General features: G+C 36.1%; 1 protein-coding gene across 4 annotated transcripts in view; it reads right to left on the reverse strand.

Annotated features, from left to right (window-relative positions):
* Nucleotides 1–3690: 3690 nt before the first annotated feature.
* The window catches only part of LOC110022267 (ubiquitin carboxyl-terminal hydrolase 15), a 26065-nt gene continuing 4611 nt past the window's right edge, over nucleotides 3691–25144 (reverse strand). The window contains exons 1-16 of one of the 4 annotated variants that reach the window (XM_020721117.1): nucleotides 25044–25060; nucleotides 24847–24945; nucleotides 24704–24753; nucleotides 23645–23973; nucleotides 21241–21667; nucleotides 20328–20631; nucleotides 19844–19995; nucleotides 19674–19762; nucleotides 13409–13494; nucleotides 13160–13319; nucleotides 12671–12794; nucleotides 12193–12350; nucleotides 12036–12120; nucleotides 5720–5932; nucleotides 4774–4835; nucleotides 3691–4293 (exon numbers count right to left, since the gene is read on the reverse strand). In XM_020721117.1, the coding sequence (XP_020576776.1) occupies nucleotides 3867–4293; nucleotides 4774–4835; nucleotides 5720–5932; nucleotides 12036–12120; nucleotides 12193–12350; nucleotides 12671–12794; nucleotides 13160–13319; nucleotides 13409–13494; nucleotides 19674–19762; nucleotides 19844–19995; nucleotides 20328–20631; nucleotides 21241–21667; nucleotides 23645–23934 (2577 nt within the window). In that variant the 5' untranslated portion in view covers nucleotides 23935–23973; nucleotides 24704–24753; nucleotides 24847–24945; nucleotides 25044–25060 and the 3' untranslated portion in view covers nucleotides 3691–3866. Of the gene's footprint in view, nucleotides 4294–4773; nucleotides 4836–5719; nucleotides 5933–12035; nucleotides 12121–12192; nucleotides 12351–12670; nucleotides 12795–13159; nucleotides 13320–13408; nucleotides 13495–19673; nucleotides 19763–19843; nucleotides 19996–20327; nucleotides 20632–21240; nucleotides 21668–23644; nucleotides 23974–24703; nucleotides 24754–24846; nucleotides 24946–24981; nucleotides 25023–25043; nucleotides 25061–25144 lie in introns of those variants that run through there. The other 3 variants (XM_020721118.1, XM_020721116.1, XM_020721115.1) reach the window with 3 other exon arrangements.

Genomic DNA, 25144 nt, shown 5'->3' on the forward strand with positions numbered 1-25144 from the left:
TCCATCAAATGTTGTCTGATCGAAGGAAGCTCTCCGGGACGTCCGATCAAAGTGTTTCATATTCCTGCATTAATTGCACACATTGCATTATAAATGGAGCCCCACCCCTCTTAGAGAGAGGGGAGAGCTTAAGACTTGACTAATAACTTGAAGCTTTGAGAATGAGCTGACGTCCAACACCACTCTTGTCACCGTCAATCGCCGTTGACTGACATTGGTCATTATTGACACCCATTGATCATCACTGACGACCGTTAACCATCGTCGATCACCTTTGACCACCACATGTCTGCCTCCATCCATCACGATATGTTGTCGCTCACTTTTTACAACATATTCATCTGCACATCGCTATTGTAATTCAGAAAACTTTGTAACTCTTCCCGCCTGTGGAACAAGGGGTCTCTATAATATAACTGAGCCAAGCCTCCTGGTTTTTTCTCTTTATGGGTTTTCCACGTAAAAACTTCTTGCGTCACTACTAATTTTTTTCCTTCTATCCGAGTGTGTGCTGAAATTTCGTGCAACGCTAATATGATAAGCCAATACTCTAATCCCTTGAATTTTCTAGCACACATCAATCATCATTACATTTTATGTGCCCTCCTTAGAATTGTGAAAATACTATTGTAATTCCTCATATAACATCACGACTATTTATATAAAATGATGTAATGCTTGTCATTATGAAGTATTATACATTTTGTTTTACACTCTTTGATAGCACTCTTCCATGTTATAAATATTAGATTTTGTTGTAGTTGCCTTACAATCAAGTGTGCTACAATTATAATAAATATCGAAATCTATATTAAATCATACTTTGAATCATATTAAAATAATATTAAAATTTACACATTTTGCATTAATAATTTAAAAGTTAATATATTCGATTTTAAATAGTTAAATTTAAATATTTTATTTATAAAAACTATGGATAAAAAAAAAGTAAATCATTTAAATTTTTAAATACAAATATCATCATTTTAAACGGAAATAATTATTTTAAAATTTATTATTTCAAGTTTGTAGTTATTATAGATAACTTTTAAATCAAAATATTTAACAGATACAAGCCATTAAAATGTTGATTCAAATATCTTATAAAATAAATATTTAAAATTAATAAAACATTTTACTTTCTAAATAAATTTTCTTTTTTAAAATGAATTTAAACTGAACGTTGGCAGACTTTGGCTCTGTTTGGTGCAGCTGCAGCTTATTGAAAAATCTGCTGATGAGCTGATTAAAAAGAATTCACCGATAAGCTAGGTGCGGTGACTATCACAAATTTTTATTTTTTTGGAAAAGTCAGACCGCTGCTAGAAAGCTTTCACTGCACCTAGATAGGTGCGATATGAAAATACTGTTTTCAGCATTTTGAAAACACAAACTGTCAAAACGCAGTTTGCCCAAACAAACCTGTTGCGTTTTCAAAACGCCACCTCACCAAACAAGCTGCCCCAAACGGGCCCTTTGTTACATAATTATTGCAAAACGAACCATTTTTATTTATGCAAAAACTTACATAATAAAACAATTTACAATAATATAATATTACCAAATGAGGCCCGAAAATGCAAAAGCTTTGTATTGAAACCAGCATCTAAAATTAATATCCCATGCATCTTACATACTTCAATTCTTATGTATTTACATATATAACAAGTACTTTTATTTTTACATACATACACCTTAGATATGCATCAAAATGTATATTTCAGATTTAAAAGTTAAAATGGTGATGTATTTTTTATGTGACGAAACATTTGAGTGGCATAAATATAAAAGGTAAGATTATAGTGTTGGATATGTAAATTCATAAGAATTAAGCTAAAATGATAATATTATTACAACAACAAGAAGCTTTTATCCCACAAAGTGTGGTCACTGCATGAATCCTTATTCTCCGTTGCATCCTATGGAATATCATATTTTCATTTAATGTTAATAAGTTAAGATTATTGTTTACACAATATGTCCAAGTCTTTTTAGGTCTATCTCTGTCTTTCTCAACATATGTCGTATCTAAAACATCTACTCTCTAACCTGACCATCATATGGCCGACATTTAATGTGACCAAACCAACTAAGATGACTCTCTAAATTTATCCGCATTTTGTCCGCCACAGGAGTTACACCAACCCTATCACAGATACATTCATTTCGCATTGTCTCTAAATGTAAAAACACTCGTCCACCTAAACATTTGTATCTCTGCAACACTTAATTTCATGCTTCTCTTTTAAAGGCCAACATTATGTGTCATAGAACATTGCATGTCTCACCATCATCTTATAAGATTTTCCTTTCAGTCTAAGCAGTACTTTTCTATCACACAATAGAACCGTAGCATTCCTCCACTTCAACCAACCAACTTGAATTCTACTAATAACATCTCATTCTATATCACCATCACTTTGAACAGTAAACCCGAGATAACTAAAACTTTCACACTTTTTAATAATTTGATCGCACGTAGTTACAACTCTGTCGTTAGAGCTACTACTACTAAAATTACATTCAATGTATTCAGTTTTAATTCTACTCAAATGAATGCTTTTAAAATTCAATGTAAACCTCCATAATTCAAGCTTTTCTTGAGCTCTTTCTCTAGTCTTATCCACAAAAAAGAAATCATTGGCGAAAATCATATACCAAAATACAATACTCAAATGAATGCTTTTAAAATTCAATGTAAACCACCATCATTCAAGTTTTTCTTGAGCTCTCTCTCTAGTCTTATCCACAAAAAAGAAATCATTAGCAAAAATCATATACCAAAATACATCCTCCCATAAATGTCTAGTAAAAGCATCCCTAACTAAAGCAAAAGAATATGAGCTTAAATCTGATCCTTGTTGTACTCCAGCTAAAATAGGAAAATAATTGGTCAAACCACCTGTTCGAACACAAATAACAACTCTAATATACATTTATTTAATAAATTTAATATAAGTCATATCAACACCTTTCTTCTCTAAAACTCTGCAAAGGATATCTCTTGAACCATCACATAATTTTAAAATACGACACATCAATTTAATTCTTCTATAATTCGCACACTCTTGTGATAATAAGAATCGACTGATACGTAAATATTTATAATATGATATAAATCTCAAAAGCAAAATTTAGGTGTTAGACATATATATCCATAAGAATTGAGAGGTATGTCTACCAATGCCCCTTAAAATAATAGAAAGATTTACATATATACCACTCAATCCTTATGCATGGTATTATTGCCATTTTTTTAATATATGCAAGATTTAAGTGGAATAAATGCTAAAAAAAATTGAACTTTTAGCAGCTAGACATGTAAACACATAAAAAATGGATGGTATTTATGTAAAAGCCCCAAAACAATATTAATAAAATTTAAAAAGATTTACATTCATACCACTCAATTCCCATGTATTACATATCTAATACCCTAAAGTTCAGTTTTTACATGCATTAAAAAGTGTATTCAACTTCTAAAACTTGGCAATATTTTTGATTTGATACGAAAGACATGGGTGGAAGTGGAGCAAATATAAACAAAGTAAAGTTTAGGTGTTTGATATGTAAATACATAGGAATTGGGTGGTATATATGTAAATTCCCGTAAAATTAAAATAAATAAATACATAAGAGTCATAAAAGTAAATTGTTCTCTTTAGTTAGCAGCCAATTCATAGCAACTACAAATCAAGATATCTGGGATTACTCCCCCTTTGTTCTAATAAACATGGCTTTAAGATCTAGAGACAAAAATGAACAATCTCCTTACCTTATGTACACCGCCGAGTCGTCCATTTCTCGTCGATGAATCTAAGATAAATAACATTGCACTCGAACCGACGAATTTGTACATGAAAAACTTACCTACCCTGCGAACAATCCGAGAGATAGAAGGAACCAAATATGGAAGAAATGGGGTCGAGGCCAGCTGAGTCTTCATGATCAACGGTACTGAACGAGTTTCGGGTGCTCTCGGTGGTGAACGATGATTCATCAGAGCTTGTGAAGAGAGACCAATCACTCGATGTTGGGTCGGAGAAGTCTGTGCCGATCGTGTCGGCGTACGTTTCATGGGTGGGAAGGAAACTCCGCATTACGCGGCCGCTTCGATATTCAGGACGCAGGTTCTTTTCGGCGTTCACTGAGTTGGGGAGCGGAGGGCGAGTTTCGCTTTCAATGGGTTGTTCGTGTCGTAAAGATTTGAGAAGTTTGGGTGAGCTGTGCTTTAGAGATGGGGGCTGTAATAGAGATCTGTTGATACAGATGCTTGGAGGACGGGGGACTGACCTGAAGAATAACATTGGAGGAACATCAGTAACTCTTTTTTTTTTTCATTTTGGGCCATTTACATACATTTCTCATAATATCTCAAACCTAAACTTTCATATTTACACACATCGCACTCAAATCTTTAGTATTATATACATAAGAATTGTTTGCTAAGTATGTAAATTTTCCTTTTAATTTTTTTATATTTTGAATATTTATATACATAACACTCAATTCCTATGTATTCACATATCTAACACCAAAACTTCAATTTTTACACGCCACTTCACCTGTGCATGAAAAGATGTATTTCATCCTCTAAAAGTCAAAATAGTGGTATTTTTTATGTGATATGAAAGATTTGGGTGTTAGATATGCAAATACATAGGATGTGGGAGGTATGTAAGTAAATGCCCCCCATTTTTTTTATAAGCTTCTCAAATAAGTTTGTCAATGAATTGTCATGTTTTATCCTGATGTAGTGTTTGGAGATTTTACCTGGAGTAAAATAGCATATATGCGCCTTCAGACATTACCTGACTCTGTGGCACAGCCTGCACCTGTAACAGTATGAACACATGTCAAGATGCAGCTCTCAGACACAGCACACAGAAGAGAGAAGAATATATATATATATATATATATATGAAAATTTACATAGAAACCACATAATTCTATGCATTCATATGTAGAATATCTGAACTTTTGATTTTTACATTTATCACACATGGTACGTTAGAAGATATATTTCACTTTTAAAAAGTTGGTAACAATGGTATTTCTGACGTGATATTAAGGATTTAAATATTATAAATGTAAAAATCAAAATTTTAATGTATCTATTTGTGTGGTATGCATGTAAATGCCTCGTACCTATATATTTGTCAGACAGATGAACTTGACGACTGTCCATGCGTCCAATATTACATGGTGATAAATATTAAAAGAAGCATTTGCATTCCACCATCCAATTCCTATTTTTTACATATCTAACACCTAAACTTCGATTTTTAAATTTAAGTACCCAAATCTTTCATAGGACGTTAAAATACAACCCACCATTTTAACTTTAAGAAGGTGAAATAAGTCTTTTTCATGCATATGGAAAGTGGTATGTACATAAAAATTGAAGTTTAGATGTCAGGTGTGTAAATAACATAAGAATTGTGTCGTACGTATAAATGCATACCACACAATTCTTATTTATTTACATATCTACCGCCTAAACTCTGATTTTTTACATTTATACCACCCAAAGACTTAATATCACAACAAAAATACCACAATTTTAACTTTTAAAAAGCGAAATTTACCCTTTTTCACGCATAGGGAAGATGGAATGGTATGTATGTAAAAATTGAAGTTCAGGTGACAGATATGTAAATCCAAAAGAATTGTGTCGTATGTATGTCTATCTTCCTAAAATTTGATGAACATTACATACCTCAGAGTCATCAATTCGAAACCATGTTCCTTGAATGTCTTTGACATAGGATACATAATGACCAGAGAAGGATGTATTCAAGGTGTCCAGATGAACAACGACAGCATATAGGAAGTAAAGAGGAGGGCTATCAGCAGTTCCAGTTACAAATGGAATCATGTCCAATAAGTCTGGAAATGTAACACATTTATTGATTTTTCCATATTTCCCTGTCTAATAAAGCAAAAAATATCAGTTGATATGAGAAATGCTGAGGCATCCATAACTTGAAAAAGGGCGAAAATTTTCAAATTTTTGCGAAATTGAAATTTAAAATTGCAAATGATATTGGGGTTGGGGAAAAAATCATTGGATTGCAGTTTTAATTGCTTCACATTTTCTTGCCACAGTATGACTGCAATATTTGAATTGTTTATACTGATAAGATTGGTGAAAAAATACAATCCACTAAACTTTGCTTTTACACTTACACCAACAAAATCTTTAATAGCACATTAAAAATACCATTATTTTAACTTTTAAAAAGAGAAACACACCTTTTCATGCTTAGGTAATGCGGCATATATGTAAAAATTGAAGTTTTGGTGTTAAATATGTAAATACATAGCAATTGAGTGGTGTGTATGTAGATCTTCCAAACTTAATTTGGATGGGTTGCATAAAATGCATCCAATTGAATTGCAAATGCAAACAAAAAGAGAGTTTGTTGAACATCAGCAAATGCAAACAGAAAGAGGGCATTTTCAATCAGTTAAATCTCAAGTACTGAAAGACCTACAAGTGATAGTGGCACTGTTGACCGTAACAAAAAAGAAAAAGAAAGGAAAAAAAAAGGAGAAAAAATTATATTAATTAAAATTGATTAACTAACTTAAATCTTTATCTAATCCCTCCAAAAGCTCCTGCTCGATGAATAACTGTTCCCGCTCCTTCCGATTACCAAGGAAAGAACTACACGACAGGCACACTAATACGCACAATTGGCCGTCTCATTCATCTGTCGTCCCCTCTCACTGTCTACCCTCTCCCCTTTATTCTGTTCACTTGAAACTGAAACAAAGCGATTTCTGCCTCGCAACAAAACACCCGAAGTCCTCCGCCAACATCGTTCTCTTCCTCTATCGTATATTTAAAGGCCCGATGCGTCGTTTAAGATCGCGGGTTAAATTTATACTTTCGCTGCCCGGCCGTAGTGTCTCACAACACTGACCAGCTCGCCTTTTAAGACAACTGGGAAGACTGATATTCTCCCGTGCCCCCAAACGGGGGTTGACACTGGGAAGCTGCCACAATTTTGAATGATTTGGACTTTGTAACCACTTTAACCCTGAATTTTCAAACTAACAAAATGAATCATTTGAATTTTAAGATAAGTTGAAAATTTTGAAAATGTTAAAACTTTGAGGCCCCTTAGGCTTAAAAGTATTCAAAATTTGAAAGTTTTAAAATTTAAGGCTCTTAAGGCTTTTAAAGATAATATTAATTTTTTGGGGCTTTCTCAAACTAGAAATTCTAAAGTTTAAAATCGAATTCAATGATAACTTTTAAATTTAAGTCACGATTGTTAAATTAACCCAAAGTTTAGCTTTCAAAATTAAGAGCTTAGGGTTTACAATTAATCAAAAAAAATTTGGAATTTTCAAATCTAAAAGCTTAGGTTGAGTCATTTGAATTGACCCAAATATTAAATATTTGGGCTTTCAAAAATAGCTCAATACATTTGGGGCTCAAAAATAGCTCAATACATTTGGGGCTTAGCCTAATTTAAAATTGAAGTACCAAAATCCACAAAACTAAGCGTAAATTGAAATTTAAATATGTTGAATTGAAGAGCTCAGTTTGATTTGAAAAAACCTAGCAATCTAATTCACAACACTCCTGCTAGCGAACATAAGACGATCCATTTAAAGCCCAAAATCATAATATTTCTTCAAATATTCGAAGTTCTAAATAATAAGAAATGTTCAAACCTAAACTTCAAGGCTAGTATGAAATTTGTGCAAGTGCTTTTGAGACATATGAATAACAATTTCACTACGCTCAAGCTATAAATAGTTTAAGATATTCATGAGCTAACTATGCATAATCTCAAGGCTTTGTATTAAAGATTATCTAAAAAATTAAAAATTAAAAAGTCTACATGTGCTCCAACCATTGTATTGAATATTCAAATATTAGGTTCAAGAATGATGCGCGGGCTAATCGGGTTGTTTTGCCTATAGGATAGGGTTGAAGTCCCATTTAAATAGTCTTGTCCTCCTCCTCACAAGGACTAGAGTTGTTGAAGAGTTTAGTAACATCGAAATAAACGTCCTGATCATAAAATAAAAACTTACAAGTCCAAATCACCTAGTCTGATATTTCTCCTTAAAAAGACGGGAGTCGACAAAACTCATACCCTAAAAGTAAAGGCCCCCCTTTTTAAATATAACTCATACCCTAAAAGTCTAAACAGTCAATAGAGTTGTGAGAGTTAGACATCAGCTACCTACCCAACCAAAACATCAAATCGCAAGTACTTACTGACTTTGTGGTGAAGTGCATAGTGCCTGTTTCTGACGAGTAGCCTCTTTTTCCCCCACTGTCACCTCAGTTAACATTGTATGTGGATGGAGTGCTCGGAAACTTTGGAGATTGTCATTTCCCCAAAGCAAGAAATCCTATAATACAAACTCCGCCTAAAAGTTATCGTCTGCACCGACTCCCAACTCATCACATCCCAAATATAGGGAGAACTTGATGCCCATAACACACAGCTAGTGCAATATCTTAGCTTAGTAAAGGCGCTCCTCCCCAGATTGAAACGTACCAGACAGTTGCATACTTCCAGAGAAGAACAACCAAGTTGATGCACTCTCTAAGCTCGCGACCTCGACAACTGGATATCTCTTCAAAAAAAGGTGCATCGAAGAGAAACACTTTCCTAGCATCCAAAGCCCGCGGGCAATGAACGAGCCATCTTGGATGTACCCTATGATCTCCTTCCTCTGAGACGGGATGATGCTCGATGATTCTACTGTGCAAGTACCTCCGATGCATGGTCGCCAACTTCATCCTTATCGGGGACGAGCTATATAAGAAGACATTTGTCTGTTCATACCCCAAGTGTCTTCTCCCATTTGAAGTTCATTACGCTCTGTGCGATGTTCATTTTGGGAAATGAGGGCAACATTCACTGCAGTTTTGAAAGGTTGTTTACACCAACGTTCCGTGCACGATTGTAGTGAGTAAATTTTGTTGCATCTCATTCAGACATCAAGTCTATAACAACTTCTTTCAGGCTGAGGGCAACCTTCATTGTGACCTCGAAAAATCGATCACGTTATACATGACCGTGGTGGGATAGTCATCCCACGTTTCATTTGGACATCGGTTGGGGTGTTTGGAAAGGGGGGGGGTAACACTTTCTCAATTCCCCCTACCATACTGGAGTTCTTCCTCAACCGTATCAAGAAGCTGATATCTTCAAGATTCAATACATAGGTAGCTTTATAAGATCGTGTGGAAAACACACTCACCAGGGGACAATAAATTCAAAAGAAACAACTAGCAAATTATAAAGTATCATTCTTGAGTATGGCCGCAACCATAATTCTAAGAAAAAATAGGGTCTATTACAACCTATGCCCAGTCTCGAGAGACACAAAGCACCTTTGACACCTCATTCTAAGCTTAATCGAGATCCCGCGAGGAGGGGGGGTGGGGGCTCGATTTGACATCTTCTATCGCAAGCAACAATCATCAAAAACTTCAACTAACAGTCTCAAATAAGTCAAAAATCCTTAGTGAATTTCCTTCAATCTCTTCCATAATAAGTTATGGTCATCAAGCAGAAGCTTGGACTAACAAACTCGTATAGATAGGTCAACCATCTTTGGTGGATTTCATAACTATTCATCACAGGCTAGTGTCGTCGAGAAGATGCTTCGGTCATGCAACCTTAGAACGGGTCTTACAATCTTAATGAATTCTCGTTTCGACTTTACTCCAACACAGGCTACGGTAATCGAGCGGGCACGCTTCGACTAAGCAACCTAGAAACATTCAAACATTCTTAACAACACCCTAAAAGGGAGGAAAAAACATCCCATAAGAGGGGCAACGACAATTCAGAAGGAAAGACAAGTAGCCACAAAAACAACGTCAAAATGTTTATTGCGTTTACCATGTTAAATACGTACAAACAAACACATTTTTACTGTGTATAAATGTTATATCAGACGATTAAAATTCTACAAAGCCCAACATACCTTGTATAAAAGCAACAAATCGGTACATCTTCAAATGGTGTGTGCATTGCCTCTTAAGAATTTGGGTACTTCAGCCAATTACAAGAAGATGATCTCCATAAATCACCTCAGCAATGCAGAAAAGAAGATCCTGGATTTCCTGCTGGGGGGATCCTGGATTTCCTACTGGGGGACAGCTTTCTTTTTCAAAGGAGTGCGAAAGAAGATTGTGAAAGAAGATCGCGTTGATCGCCTGTTACGCAGCCTGATGATAACTTTCTTCTACACAACGATATAAAAGAAGATCTCGTTGATCACCTACAACGCAGAACGGGGACAAATTTCTTATTCACACAACACGAAAGAAGATCTCATTCATTGCCTGCTACGCAAATGGATGATGAATTTCTTTAAGAAATTTTCGTTGATCACCTACTAGCAAATTGTTGGGGGGAGGGGGAGGGGGGACTCAACTTCCACCCATTCCTTAGCTATTTATAGGCTCAAAAACCACCCACAATTATGACCAAAAAACAATTTCAGGCATTAAAATAAATGAATCTTACAATCCATTTAAAAACAATGCACGCCACATAGTTCCTATGCTTTTACTATTTATGGTGTTTAATATATATATATATATAAACAAAAAATATTTGAATATTTACATTCACACCACATAATTCTTACCAGACTATACGTCTGACACTGGCAGACAGTGTTTCGGAGTTCAATATTTTCGGATGAAGAAATCAATCTCGACCGAAAATAAGGGACAACTAATATAACATCACTTTCTAACATTCAAAACGAATCTCGAGGCAATTTTTGAGCAAAAAATATTTAAAATTTCACTAAGAGTCATCCAAAATTGTGATTTCAGCAAACATACAATCAAACTAACTGACACGACAAACGACCCCAATGGTATCAAAATTGGTCCAATCTGAGCCCAATCAAGCCACGATCAAGCCATTAAACAACTTTTGAAGCTTTTCAGGCATATTTAGAAGATCAAACAGACCATCCGATTGAGGAAATCTCTCTAGGTCGTTCAATCAAAGTGATTCAGATTTCTTTATTAATTGTAACTGAAACTCTATAAATAGTATCATACCTCCTCTTGAGAAGGGACTTGGATCTTGAAAATTAGACAAGGAACAGAAGTCCAAATTCACTTCTGCACTGACGATCCGGCGAATAGTTGCTCCTACAGCAACAAATTACTGTCAACCACTCGTCATCAAGTATTGTCGATCACCATCAACCACTGCCCACTTCTTGCGATGAAGCCCTAACTATTGGGCATCACACCGACCCCAAAGATGGCGCACTAAAGCCCTAACTATTTATGCAATCATCCCTACTTTGGGGCGAAAAATAGATCCACGCACCGAGGTTGTAGCTCGGGAGGCTATGTAACCTTTCTCGCCCGTAGGACAAGGGATTATATCAATAATCATTAATTTATAATGAATCTCTTCAACTAAGCCAGGTCTAATGGTTTTTCCCTTTCCGGGTTTTTCACAAACATCTTCTGATGTTTATGTCAATCATTATTTATTATCTGAGTGTGTGAAGGGTTCTCGTGCAATGCTAAAATGTTAATTAATCACTCTGCCACTGCAAATTCTCTTCCACACATAAAAATAATTGTAAAAATTTAAATACAAAAAGGAAGAAAATAAAATCCTAAAAAGAATCTTAAGCATAATAAATTATCTAGAATAATCATAACACATATCTTGTATTGCATCATTCAAATTATTCTAAGTTTTGCAAATTATGATTGCCACTTTCAACTATTCATCATAAATTTGGTTCGGTTTGTATCAAGACTTAAATGAAACCAATTGAGTTGTTGAAGGAAGTTAACCTTAGCAATACATGAATAGAAACAATAAAAAATTTAAAACATATGACTAAAAGATAATACAAATTAATTGAACTCAAAAAATTCCATAAACTTCATCATATTTTGTCGTTCTCTAAAATACATTTCATACAAGGCAAGAAAAAATCAATAAAATTGGTGAGTAAAATTACGAATGCAAACTTAAATTTCACGAACAATGTCAAATTGTTACCTGAAATCTCTTGAGGACAATCGTTAAGATATTGGGTACCTCATGCAAACTCAGCTGTTTTCTTGCCCTAACATATGCAGAACACCTAAAATGGTTTGCAGAGTTTAAAAAATGGCTTATAAAAACTCATACAAAAAGGAGAAGTATTATGCCAAACCTGCCACATCTATACATGTTTTCTCCATCTAAATCTTCCGGGGCGGTAAACTGTGTGAGGGCATCCTCCAATGACTCAACCCAACCATAGATCTCCAGAGTAAGATCCATGATATTTTCGTATCGTTCGGACTCATGATGACATCTCAGGCACTTAACCTAATTCAAGTACTTGAAGAAGTTAGTTAAACTTTTAAAAAGAAAAAGAAAAAACTGAAAAATATAAGGGGCTGTTAGGTAACTCATTTAAGTGGGATTTAACTTAAATTTTTAAATCCAGCATTCCATAAATCTGGTTTCTTTGCAGAATTCTTCTCAATTTTGCCTTCAATTCTGGATTTATTAAATCATGTGGTCGGTAGGATTTAGTAAATCTAAATCTAAATTTAAATGATTTACTAAAGCAGCTAAAACCGTTACTAGTCAGTTCCTAAAGTTAACTAATGTCAACAATATAGGTCAAGGGATAGAAACATTGCCTTAGATTTAAGGCGGCCGCCAAAAATCTGTTGTACAAGAGTAGTTTCTTGCAATCCAGGATCAACCTTCTCCTCACCACCTAGATCCCAAAGGCAAACAGCTTGCATGGACATAACTAAAAGCCTGGTGCATGCTAACAATGATTTTTTCAGTAACTCTAGTTTCATATGAAAAGAAACTGCAGATTGTTAAGAAAAACATCATAACATTTTAAAATAGTAAAATTTACATACTTAGCACACAATTCGTATGTATTTACATATTTCAAACCTAAACTTTCATCTACATACATAGCACTTTAGTGCTTTAAGCCTAAGCCTAAAAACCTGTATTTCTCTTTTAAAATGTGGTAATAGTGCTCTTCTTAATGTGAAATTAAAGATTTGAGTGCTATGTGCGTAAATATGATAGTTAAGGTGTGAGATATATAAATAAATAAGAGCTGTGTCTATGTATGTAAATGCCCCTAAAATCTTAATCTTCCATACCTTAGAAACTCGTGAGCATCTTCCTGGTTTCCACCACCCATTCGACAACCAACACTCATATTTAAAAGAATTTTACTTGGAGAAAGAGGGCCACCTCCTTCGAGTAGCTCTGCGATGTGTTGCTCGAGTTCGCACATCAAGCACCAGTCTCTTATTTGACCTGAAAAACACGAAGCATCCAAGGTTGTAATTATGCACCCTGTCCATATATAAATTGGTACGAGATTGAGTGGGACAGTTTAAAATTACAGGTTCTTGAGTGAGATCTATGAAGTAAGTAGACCATTATAGGCTTTGTGAAGGTCAGACACTGCAAGACAGCATTGGCATAGCAACTGCAAGAGAAGGGTTATTAAATAGATGAATGATAATTTAAGAAGAAACTTACTCACATGAGTGAGATAAACATGACAGCAAGTTCATCAATTTAAAGTGTTTTGTATCTTATGTTCTTGAAAAATATTCAGGAAAAAAAAAATTATTTAAATATTAATCGAGAGAACTGTCAAAGTAATCCCTTGACTCTTTGTAGAATATCATTTTAGTCGCAAAGCCTATAAAAGTATCAATTTAGTCCCTAAACTCCTTTAATATGGGTTGGGGCTATTTCAAACTATTTAAAAAGTCAGGAGATTAAAAATAATTTGATGCTTTTATGGACTTTCTTGGGAAACTTGGTCTTCTAAAACGAAAAGTTATAGCTAAATGAAACTTTAAAGACTCGAAGTGCAAAAGTAAAAAACAGTTCCCATATTTAGTTAAGAACTGAAAAGAACAAAGGTTTCATCTATACATTTTATTTTTGGGCCATTTAATTCGTATGTATTTACAAATCTAACACCTAAACTTCGATGTATACATTTATACCACCCAAATCCTTCACATGACACCAAAATTACCACCATTTTAACTTTTAAAATGTGAAACAAACCATGTCATGCATAGGTAAGGTTGTATGTAAATTGAAGTTTGGGTGTTAGATATGCAAATACATAGGAGTTGAGTGGTATGTATGAAAATCTTCTTTTATTTTTATGAAAAACTTTCTTCTAACTCGAGAGTAACAATAATTGGTTCTGATAAAAATGCCTAGATCATTTCATACATCTTCGCTTACAAATAAAAGTTCGGAATGTGACAGAGAAAATAAACGTATCAAGGGCTCTTGAAGGACTTTTGCATCAGAAGGTCAAGACAAATGATCAAAATAAAAAGATGCTAAAACAGAGATTTGAGACATTTGTTTGCATAACAAAATAATGCTCAAACCCTATTTATACAAAAGATTTGGTCCTCCTCAATTTCGATAAAATAATATTATACTTCGATCATTTATCTTGCATTCCTGATGCAAAAATGCATCAGAAAAGAAAATGTTTCAATTTCACCCTAGCCAAAGCAAACCAATTCATTCACATGACCTGTATCCTTCCATTAATTATAGGGAAATTTACATGCATACCACAAAATTATGTTGTATTTACATATCTAACACCTAAATACTTCGGTGCCATGAACACGTATGCATGAAAAAGTGTACTCTACTTTCAAAAAGCTAATAGTGGTATTTTCTAGGTGATATCAATGATTAGAGAGTTATGTATGTAAATATGAAGGTTTAATACTGGAGTTAATCCAATCGAAAATTGGAAAACAAATACTATTGATGAATTAAAAAGGGCTACAAGCAAAAACACTTAAAAACAGAAACAAAACCACACAACACGCAAGTGACAACCTGTGATAAGGACGAAAGTGGTGGGCTGCGGGTTGAGGTGGTGGAATTGGGGAGTTGTAGGTATAGGGTGAGGGCTGGCAGTAGCAAGAAGGATGTAGTTGTGCGGCTGCACAAAAGGTAGGGCCGTGGGGCAGGGGCGGCAGCAGGTCTGGAGGAAAAAGGGAGGGCAGCAGCAGCTGCTACGGAGTGCAGGCTGGGCATCAGCAAGCAGAGGAGGGACGAAAGGAATGCTGGCTGCGAGCAAGTGGGTGGAAGAAATGGGAAAAATATGTGGAGATAGTCACCACTTGCCCTCGAATAAAGCACAAAAAGGGAGAACTTGAAATTTCAACGACCGTCTCTACAAAAAACTCAATAAAAATTGAACCCTAATGACAATAACACAATACAACACACGCACACGCACGAGCACGTGCACACACACACACACAAACACATATATATATAAAGGCAAAATTCAATGATAAAAAAGAGATGATACAAAGGTTTTAGCGAGTGGGGTATAAAGAGCTCAGTCACAGGGATTACAATCATATTCCCCAAAAAATAAAACAAAAAGAAAGAACTCCTAATCATGGTGGGTTTAGTCGGTGGATCTACCGCTTCCCCTTTCCCTGGATCTAGGGAGGAAGTCCAGCAACATACTGAGATGCGGGCTTTCGCATGAAACAATGATACAATCATACTGAGAGTTACTGAGATCTGACATTCATTTCTTCTTCTTCTTAGATTTGTAAATCTGTTAATCATCTGCCAGAGGTAGTCCCGTGTGAACAATATGTGGATCTTCGATGGAGGTAAACTGTTGATCTAACTCAGCCTGCAGGACACCTCCATAACTTGAGTACCCTCTTCTCTCGCAATAGGTGGTTCCAAGATACTTCGGCTAGCATCTGCTACAACAAAATTCGTAGGAAGAGCTGCCTCAAAAACAGTAAGCGGAAGGTGCTGGTCTAGTTGGTGAGTAGCCTTGTGAGTCAAATTCTCAATCAACATTTCCGAAAGATTAACAGTGTCTGCTATATTTTCCTCCACATGGATGATGCTGTTAGGACATGCCAATCTCAAATGTGGGTGAAGCCTGAAGCATTTGACAGAGGTGTGCCCAAACAATTTAGAGTAATTGCAGCAGTAGGGTCTTTGTTATGTTATAATTGGTTGTCAATACCCATTATGGGCAGTACCAAACCATATTTCGTCCACATCAGAGAGGGTAATATCCCTTTCAACAAAAATTTTTGCAACCGAAGGCCTGGTTAGAATGAAGGTGGGTGTATCCAATTTCATAGGTCTCCCTAGTGCAGCTCCAATAAAGTAGAGGACTTGGTGGTTGAAGTTATACAACTTTAGGCCAGGTAGTTTAAACCATATTGAAACTATAGGTAGTTCTTGACTAGGGTCAAATTCAGGAAACCACTTAAGCAGTTTCATATATTTTCCCTCTATTATCATGAACTTTTTGGAAAATATTTTGGCATAGTCTTCCACTTTAGATAATTGTATCATCACATGTCTCCCATAAAAAAAGCCAACCTTCTGAGGTCCCAATAGTTTGAGTTATACAAAAGCCTTTCAAATGATTTTCATCTTGGGATGTCCTGATTGGAACATCCCAATGAGGGTGAATTTGAACTTGTTAACCAGGTTGGAAACTTCAACATCAGAGAAGAATAGAGTCATTTTGCCACTCTTCCTACCCATCTTCTTAATAAGGTTGCAGTCTTCCTGAGCTTCGAATGATTCATGGTAAACATGAGGAAAAACCTGATCTTACCTCATAGAGCCAACCATATCAACAAAAGAAACGTTCCCAAAGTTTAAAACTGTAGTAGTCGGTGGTTGAGAAGGAGCAGTGGCCATGGAAGAGAGCAGTTAAACAGCGACAAGCAGCGACAAGCTCCTCCTGGGTTTGAGTCGTGACTTCAACCGGAGCTCTTTGCTGCTCGATAGGTCGAGCAGGGATCAAGCGGCACGTCACAGGAAGGATCGCGACACTATGCATATTGCAGTTCCGCCGGTACCTTCCCAATGAGCTCATGAGACGATCAAGAAAATGACGCGATCGAACGATACCGAAGAGCGAAGCGAACGAGGGAGAGGCTGGGGCACTGCGACGCGATCCCCCACCCTTCTTCTTCAAACAGGAGTCTACGAACCGCTGCGGCTACCCTCATCGCCACGGAGTCGCGACTGGAGGAGTAAACCCAAGCAGGAAAGGTGTCGTCGTGTGTGTGTGTGTGTGTGTAGATAGATAAATACACATATACATACATAACTAGGAGGAGACCCCTCCTCTTGGGCGGCAATACTAACCAAAACATATTGGCAGACCCGCTTTCTCCTTCACTTGGTTGAACCGGTTTTGTTCGGTCCGACCGAAGCAGGAAACAGTCGTAACACTATCTGCCCTCGGATAAAGCCCTAGAAGGGAGAACTTGAGATGTCGACAACCGTCCCTACAAAAACTCAACAAAAATTGAACCCTAAATGACAAAAACACAACATTATATATATATATATATACCCAAACATATTGGCTGGCCCGCCCTCTCCTCTTGTCTGAACCGGTTTGGTTGTGCACAACCAGAGCAGGATACAGTTATAGAACCACCTGCCCTTGGATAAAGCCCTAAAAGGGAGAACTTGAGATGTCGACAACTGTCCTTCCAGAAAACTCAACAAAATATATGATTAGATAACTAGGAGGGGGAGGCTCCTCTTGGGCGGCAACACTAGCCCAAACATATTGGTTGGTCAGTCAGCCCTCTCCTTCTTGGCTAAACAAGTTTGCTTGGGTACAACCGGCTCATCCCTCCCCACCCAACTCAAGCGAGCCCCGCCAATTGATACCGGAGTTAACCCAAACGACAATCAAAAAACAAATTATTGCTAAATTCAAAAGGAATACAAGCAAAGACTCTTGAAAACAGAAACCAAATGACACAAAACACAAGTGACTCTCTAGGACGAGGATGAAAGTGGTGGGTTGCAGGTTGAAGTGATAGAATTAGAGAGTTGAAGATGAGGGGAGTGAGCTGGTGGTAGCAAGAAGAATGTAGGTGTGTGGCTAGGCTGTGGGGAGGGAAAGCAACATTTCTGGAGGAAAAGGGGAAGGCGGAAGCAGCTATTACGGAGCGCAGCCTGGGCGTCACTAAATAGGGGAGAGACGCAAAACTGTTGGCAAAGAGCATGCGTGTGCCAGAAGGATGGCAGCAAGCAGGTGGGTGGAAGAAGCGAAGAAATATGCAGAGATGGTCACCACATTGGAGCAGAATACAGTCGGAGCACCACCTGTCCTCGGATATAGCCCTAGAAGGAAGAACTTGAAACGTTGACAGCTATCCCTAAAGAAAACACAATAAAAACTGAACCCTAATGACAATAATTGATACCGGAGTTAACCCAAATCACAATAAAACATAGAAATACTATTGTTGACATTCAACGGATACAACAAAGGCTCGTCCCAACATAAAAGGAATGACAAACAAACACAAACTAGAGCAAGGATTGGAGTAGTGGTGATGCAGCAGCAGGTGTGGTGGCGGGAAGGGTCGTTCCAATAACTATGGGTGCTGTGAAAGCTAAAGGCAGCAGGAACAACAAAGGAGGGGGTCGCCCCAAATAACAGCGGTGCTGGGAGAGGAGTTACGCAGTTGTTTGTGTATTTGAAATGGCTTACGGCGTTGGCTAGGTAGGAGAGAAAGGATTATGGGATGGACTGCAGGGTGGAGAGGGGTTAACAGGATGGCTGGGGCAGTGGAGAAGGGTTAGGAAATGTGCTGCAGGGCAGAGATGTGTTAACGGGATGGCTGTGGAGTGAAGAAAGATTACTGTCAGTAAAAGGAGAGGAAGAAAAGGGCGGCGGCTGCAGCTAGGCAGCAATAAGGTAAGGTTTGGGAGGGAGGTTTGCAGAAGACAGCAGAACTGCTGTCCTTGGCGGACTGCAACTAGTTTGGCGGCGGCGACAGCGAGAGAGATGGTGTGGAGAAGGGGGAACGTCGAGAACAACCTCCACCTCCTTGGCGGGCTGCAAATAGTATGGCGGCGGCGACAGCAAAAGGGATGGTGCGGAGAAGGGGGAACATTGAGAACAACCTCCACCTCAATGGGAGATATAGCTGAAGCAACAATAGTTCTCAGATATAGCCCTGGAAATGGAAAAGAGAACGCTCATGACTGCCCTTGACAGAAATTTAAAATCAACCTCACAAAACATAACCCTTATTTAACAAACACACAAATAAATAAAAATGGAATAGGGGGGAACTAAAAAGGAAAGAAAGTAAAGGGGGAAAAGCACTGGGGGCAATTTTCAGCCCCTTAAGAGGTTGATCGGTCCAACAAGAGACTGGACCGAGACAGAAGCTGGCCGATTCAGCCAGCCCTTCCTGTAGCCAGTTCAGCTGGCTTCCCTAACCAGCCCAGTGTCAATAACATAACATATATGAGTGGGCCGTCCGGCTCTTCCCTTCTCTTGGTTGAACCGGTTAGATAGATAAACACATAAGAATTTTGTGGTATTTATGTAAATGTCCCTTTATTATAATATTGATAAAAACTAATAATTCACCAAAGATATTTACTGACACGCCATTCCTGTCGAGGTAGAATTGAACTTAGTAACAGATTATGAGCTCAAAAACAAATCCATATCCAACGCTATAAAAAAATATCCAAAATCAATTTCAGATTGGTTAGAGGCTCCCAGGAGAAAAACCACAAAAAGATTAAAGGCTTAAAAACTACAAAAATAAAGCACAACACAGCTTGTACCTGTTTCCACAATTAAGAAGCCCCCTTGGCGATATGCCCAACAGCTCGCATTGGAAAAGCTTCACGACGTCTTCATAAGGAAAAAGCAACTAAACAATATAGATACAATCCCAGTAAATAAGTTAATAAGGATCTAATAATCCTACAAAATATGATTGAGTTGAATAAACCTTGTTTCTTTTATAACCATTGATCAACCCAACAAGACGACCATTCGAAATTTTGGAAGAACTTCTTGATGTTTCAGCCATCATCTCTTTCATATTCGTTATTCCATTGGAACTCCGTTCAGGGCTGCTTGTGAGAACAGCGGGCAGAATTTCTATAGTAACATAAAAAAAATTTAAGAAAGCAATGAATAAAATACAGGAAGATTTACATGCATATCACTCAATTCCTATGTATTTATATATCCAACATGCAAACAGCAATTTTACATACATAGCACCTTAGCTATGCACGAAAATGTATATTTCAATTTTTTAAAGTTAATATGGTGGTATTTTTTATGTGATGTGATAGATTTGGGTGATATAAATGTAAAAAAGCGAACTTTATATGTTAGGTATGTAAATACATAGAAATTGGGTGGAATGCATATAACTGCCCCGAAAATGCATTATGACAGTTGTAAGAAAGGTATATAGAACATACTCGATTCATTATCGACGAAACATTTCCTTATTGTATGAGATTGGCATTGTCTTGGTGCTCTTGCTGCGGATTTATCAGGATCCAAAATATATGGGGGTTTTTTATAAATCAAGTTTTCTTTAACAGAGTTCTCTTCAGCTGAGGACCTCAAGCATGGTGTTACAAATGATGATGAAATTCTATCTTCATGATCAATATTACCCGAAATAAAACTCTCTGCCGTTTCGCCTCCATTTGTCCCATTTTCATAGGAAGTAGTGGGGTTTCTTTGTTTAAATGAGCCATTTGCCACTCCTGTTGATTTCTGGGACAAACACGCAAAAATGAAGCATCAAAATTCATCATTGCTTCATAAAAATCACAGAAGATAGAAAAAAAAAGGTTAATTTACATGCATGCTACACATTTCTTATGTATTTAGAAACCTTACACCTAAACTTTCATGTTCACACATACATAACACTTTAATCGTTAATATGACAACAAAAATACCAGCCCTGCTAACTTTTAAAAGTGAAGTATGCCTTTTATGCATAAGTTTATGACACCAAACTGATGCAAATGTAAGTAAGGGAAAGTTACATACGTAGCACACAATTCTTATGTATGTACAAATCCACACCTAAACTTTCACATTTACATAACACTTTGGTGCTATAAACCTACGCATGAAAAATGGATTTCACTATAAAAATGCAGCAATAGTACTGTATTTGAAGTGATGTTAAGGATTTGAGTGCTATGTGTGTAAAGATTAAAGTTTAGATGTGAGAATCTGAGATATGTAAATATATAAGAATTGTGTACCATGTATGTGAATGCCCCTAAATGTAAATATCAAACTTTAAGTGTTAGATACGTGAATACAAAGGACTCTGCAGTATGTACGTAAATTTCCCCTAAAAATACCAACCTCAACTTCAAACAAAGCATTCTGATGTGAAGTGTTTGTGGAGCTCCCACCAACCAATCGAGCATCAGTGCAAGTGGTATTTGTGCCAACAACAATGCTTGCATCATCGCTTAATAGTTCTCTTTTCGGTTTACCTCGAACTCTCTTGCTATTATCTGATGAATTTCTTTCCCCATTCGAACTAATAGATGCATCCATTCTCCAATGGGAAGAAGCTTCATCTGGAAAATCAGAACGAAGATTGCTGAGCTGAGATTCTTTGGTATTATTTCCAATAAAATCTCGTGATCCGTCTATCGTAGATCCTCGACGGATCGATTTGGCGATAGAATCGAGACTAGCAGAAAAATTCAGAGCATCATTTTTCCATTGCTGGCATTCTTGCTTATGTGCCTGCCTCCAGTGTACTATTTGGCATTTCCCGGAACTGCAATAACATGATAAATATAATTTATGAAGATAATGAAAATTTTTATGAAGATATACATACATACCACTCAATTTTTATGTATTTACATATCTAACACCTAATCTTCAATTTTTTACACACACATGTATATATCACCTTATCCATGCATGAAAAAATGTATTTCACATTTTAGAACTTAAAATAGAAGTATTTTTTATGTGATATGAAAGATTTTGGTGGTATAAGTGTAAGAAAGTAAAGTTTAGATGTTAGATATGTAAACATAAAGGAATTGAGTGGTATGTATAAAAATGCCCCAAACTTCCAAATTATGCCTGATAAGCAGCTCAAAAGGGAGAATGATGTAAAAAGCCGCCTTCCACAAACTTTACAGAATTATGCTAATCATAATTGTTAAAAAAAAGGGAAAAAGTAAAACAAATGACAATTAGAATTCTAAGTTTGAGGTTTTGATGTTGTCAAGTTGTGCACCATCCAAATGTTTCAGTAGGCGGTACGAGAAAGCTCAAATATATTCCTCACCAGACTTAGATTGAAAAATACTAAAGGAGAGGGAATATTTTCTCTCTTTTTTTTCTTTTTTTTTTTGGTCAGAATAAGACTGCCTCTACTTTTTGTTATCCTTTTCTATGGAACTCCATCTTTCTATGTTTTTGAAATCCTCTCATCTTTCATGGAAACTTGCAGGCATAAATTTCTTTGCATCCAAACCAAAAGTAAAGGGAAGTAAATGAAATGAAATTTCATAAGTTCACACCTTGCTAATTAATTGAAATCATTCATTTAAGATGCCATCCGCCCTATCTCAACCGTTTTTGTGGACTCTTTAAATCTTGTTTTTCATTCATTCTTATTAGTCCGGCAACAGAGGTCGCGAATGCTTGTTATGGCAAGTGGCAACCGACCATGTGACAACCTGGTGGCATTTTCCCGTGGCAACAGGTGTCAATGGCTACGGCTATTGCGACGCATTTGAAAATCAGACATATTTTGAATTCAACATAATTAAACTAACAGATCAATTTCAAATACATCAAAATTTTGCACTGCATTACTTTGTTATCTGACCAAACACCATACTTTCAAAAAACATTGCAAAAGAAATGCATTATCCCAGTAATGCAACAAACCAAACAACACCTAAATTTAAGCCATGAGCACTTATTTGAGAAGTTCATGCCTCAGTTCAGTTATTTCTAAAAATAATTAAGGAGCCTTTTCTCTTTTCTTCATGATACAACTAATATAATATTGGACCCGACATATCACAATCACCGCGCCCTTAAAACTACAGATAAAACTGTCATAAAAAAAAGATTGGTTATGCCTTTATAAAAGACAACTTCCTCTTTGACTGCAAAAAATGGTAAAAGCATTTTACAGCCGTTATGACAATTTTAACTGGATTGATGCCTAGCCAAATCACTAAAACGACCAATTCAAAGCATATTTTCGCTGTTTTTTACTTGTTTTATGTTGGAAAAAGAGAACATAATATTCATCAAGTCCATGTTTCACAAACTAAGGTACTCAATAACATCTATCAAGATAAAACTTTTTAATGAAAATAATCATAAAATCATTTTCCCACAAATGTGAAACAACTTGATGGTTCTAAAGATGGTAAAAAAATACGAAACATAAGAAGAAAAGATAAAATCAAGAATAAGAAACTAGCAAAACTGCAAATATTAATAAAAGAGAGGGATTTACGTGCATAGCACAGAATTCTCATGTATTTACATATCTCACACCTAAACTTTTATATTTATAAGTAACACTTAAATCTTTATATCACATAAAAAAAGCACTATTACCACTTTTTAAAAATGAAATACACATTTTCATGCATAGGTTTAAAACACACTGAAGTGCTATGTATGTAAATGTTAAAGTTTAGGCATGAGATATGCAAATACATAAGAAATGTGTGTTACATATGTAAATTTCCTAATACAAAAACCATGACCATACCAGTATCCAACAGACTTGCATCTTGAACATCGAGATGTTGCAGGGGCATAGCATTTGGCACACACATGAGTGTCAAACTTACATAAAGGGACTACAGGCAAAATATCAGCTGAAGCCATGATTTCTTCTTCTCTAAAAGACTCTTCTGCTGCTATCTGAGCGAGTATGTTCACCTTCACCACCTTCTTTGAATTATCATTCCACTTGCCGAGAATAATGTAGATGATGACAGGCAACACAACCAAAACCATAAAAAGAGCAGGTATATCAGCTTCCCTTGGCTTTAGCATGTCCACCTGACGTACTCATGTCCAAACTACACCAAATACCTCTCAAAATTGCAATTTTTTTTTACAAGTTTAGTAAGCTTCTCAACCTCACAAGGTAAAGTTAATCAGTGAATCAAAGAGAAAATTCAATAATTATCAGTCTACTTAGTTAACCACTACAAACCAACAACCCAAAAAAAAGGAAAATTTACATAATTAGCCCACAAATCTTATGTATTTACATACATGGCACTAGGGTGTTTTAAACATATGCAAGAAAACGTGTATTTGACTTTTTAAAAGTGGTAATAGTACTATTTTTTATGTCATATTATAAATTTGAGAATTATGTGTATAAATATGAAAGTTTAGGCATATGTAAATACATAAGAATTGTGTGGTATGTGTGGTATGCATGTAAATGCCCGGTATGCATGTAAATGCCCAAAAAAAAAAAAAGTTGGTAGTATTTAGTAAATCTCTAAATCCGTAAATCCTTAAATCCACCCATCCCTCATATAAAGTAAATCCAGATTTAGGCCGAATCAAAGGCAAATTTGGATTTACTAAATCTGAAAATTCGTAAATCCATGGAACTACTGCATTTTTTAGTTTGGCTAAATTTAGTAAATCAAGTGGTAAATCCTATTAAAAACCTCTACCGAACTGGCGCTAAGGCAAAATTAAAAAAAAACCTTAATTCTAACCTAACAGCAAATGAAATTAGGTGAAAACATGATTAGTAAACCATTAATATTTGAAAAAAAAGACAGTTTTCTCAATAATCTACCTTTGGGAAGCTCATAAACTTGGGGATTCAGTTCTTTCCGTATACACATTCTGAAAACAAAGAGAATGAAACATCAATGACATGCAGATTAAGCTATGATAACAGGACTGATAAAATGTACAAATGAAATCAAAGAAGCTTACCGATCTTAGTAAATGAGGAATCATTTATGGATATCAGCGGTACCTTGTTCTATATTTGAGAAGTACAGTCGAAATTTCGTCAATTATAGCCTCAATAAGCTTTTAAAAAAAAGGGAGGAAAGCCATAAGAGATACCTTATATCATGATTTACTACCCAAACAAGCTCAATTAAAACCTGAAAATGTTAGGGTAATACCTCAAAGCAACCCCGCAACCAGTATACAACTAAGTTTCCATTAATAAAGAAGAAAACGCTAAACAGAAATATATTTTAACAATCGTTTCAATAATTTTTTT

The sequence above is a fragment of the Phalaenopsis equestris genome, unplaced genomic scaffold (genome assembly GCF_001263595.1).
Source record: "Phalaenopsis equestris unplaced genomic scaffold, ASM126359v1 Scaffold000180, whole genome shotgun sequence".
Lineage (NCBI taxonomy): Eukaryota > Viridiplantae > Streptophyta > Magnoliopsida > Asparagales > Orchidaceae > Phalaenopsis > Phalaenopsis equestris.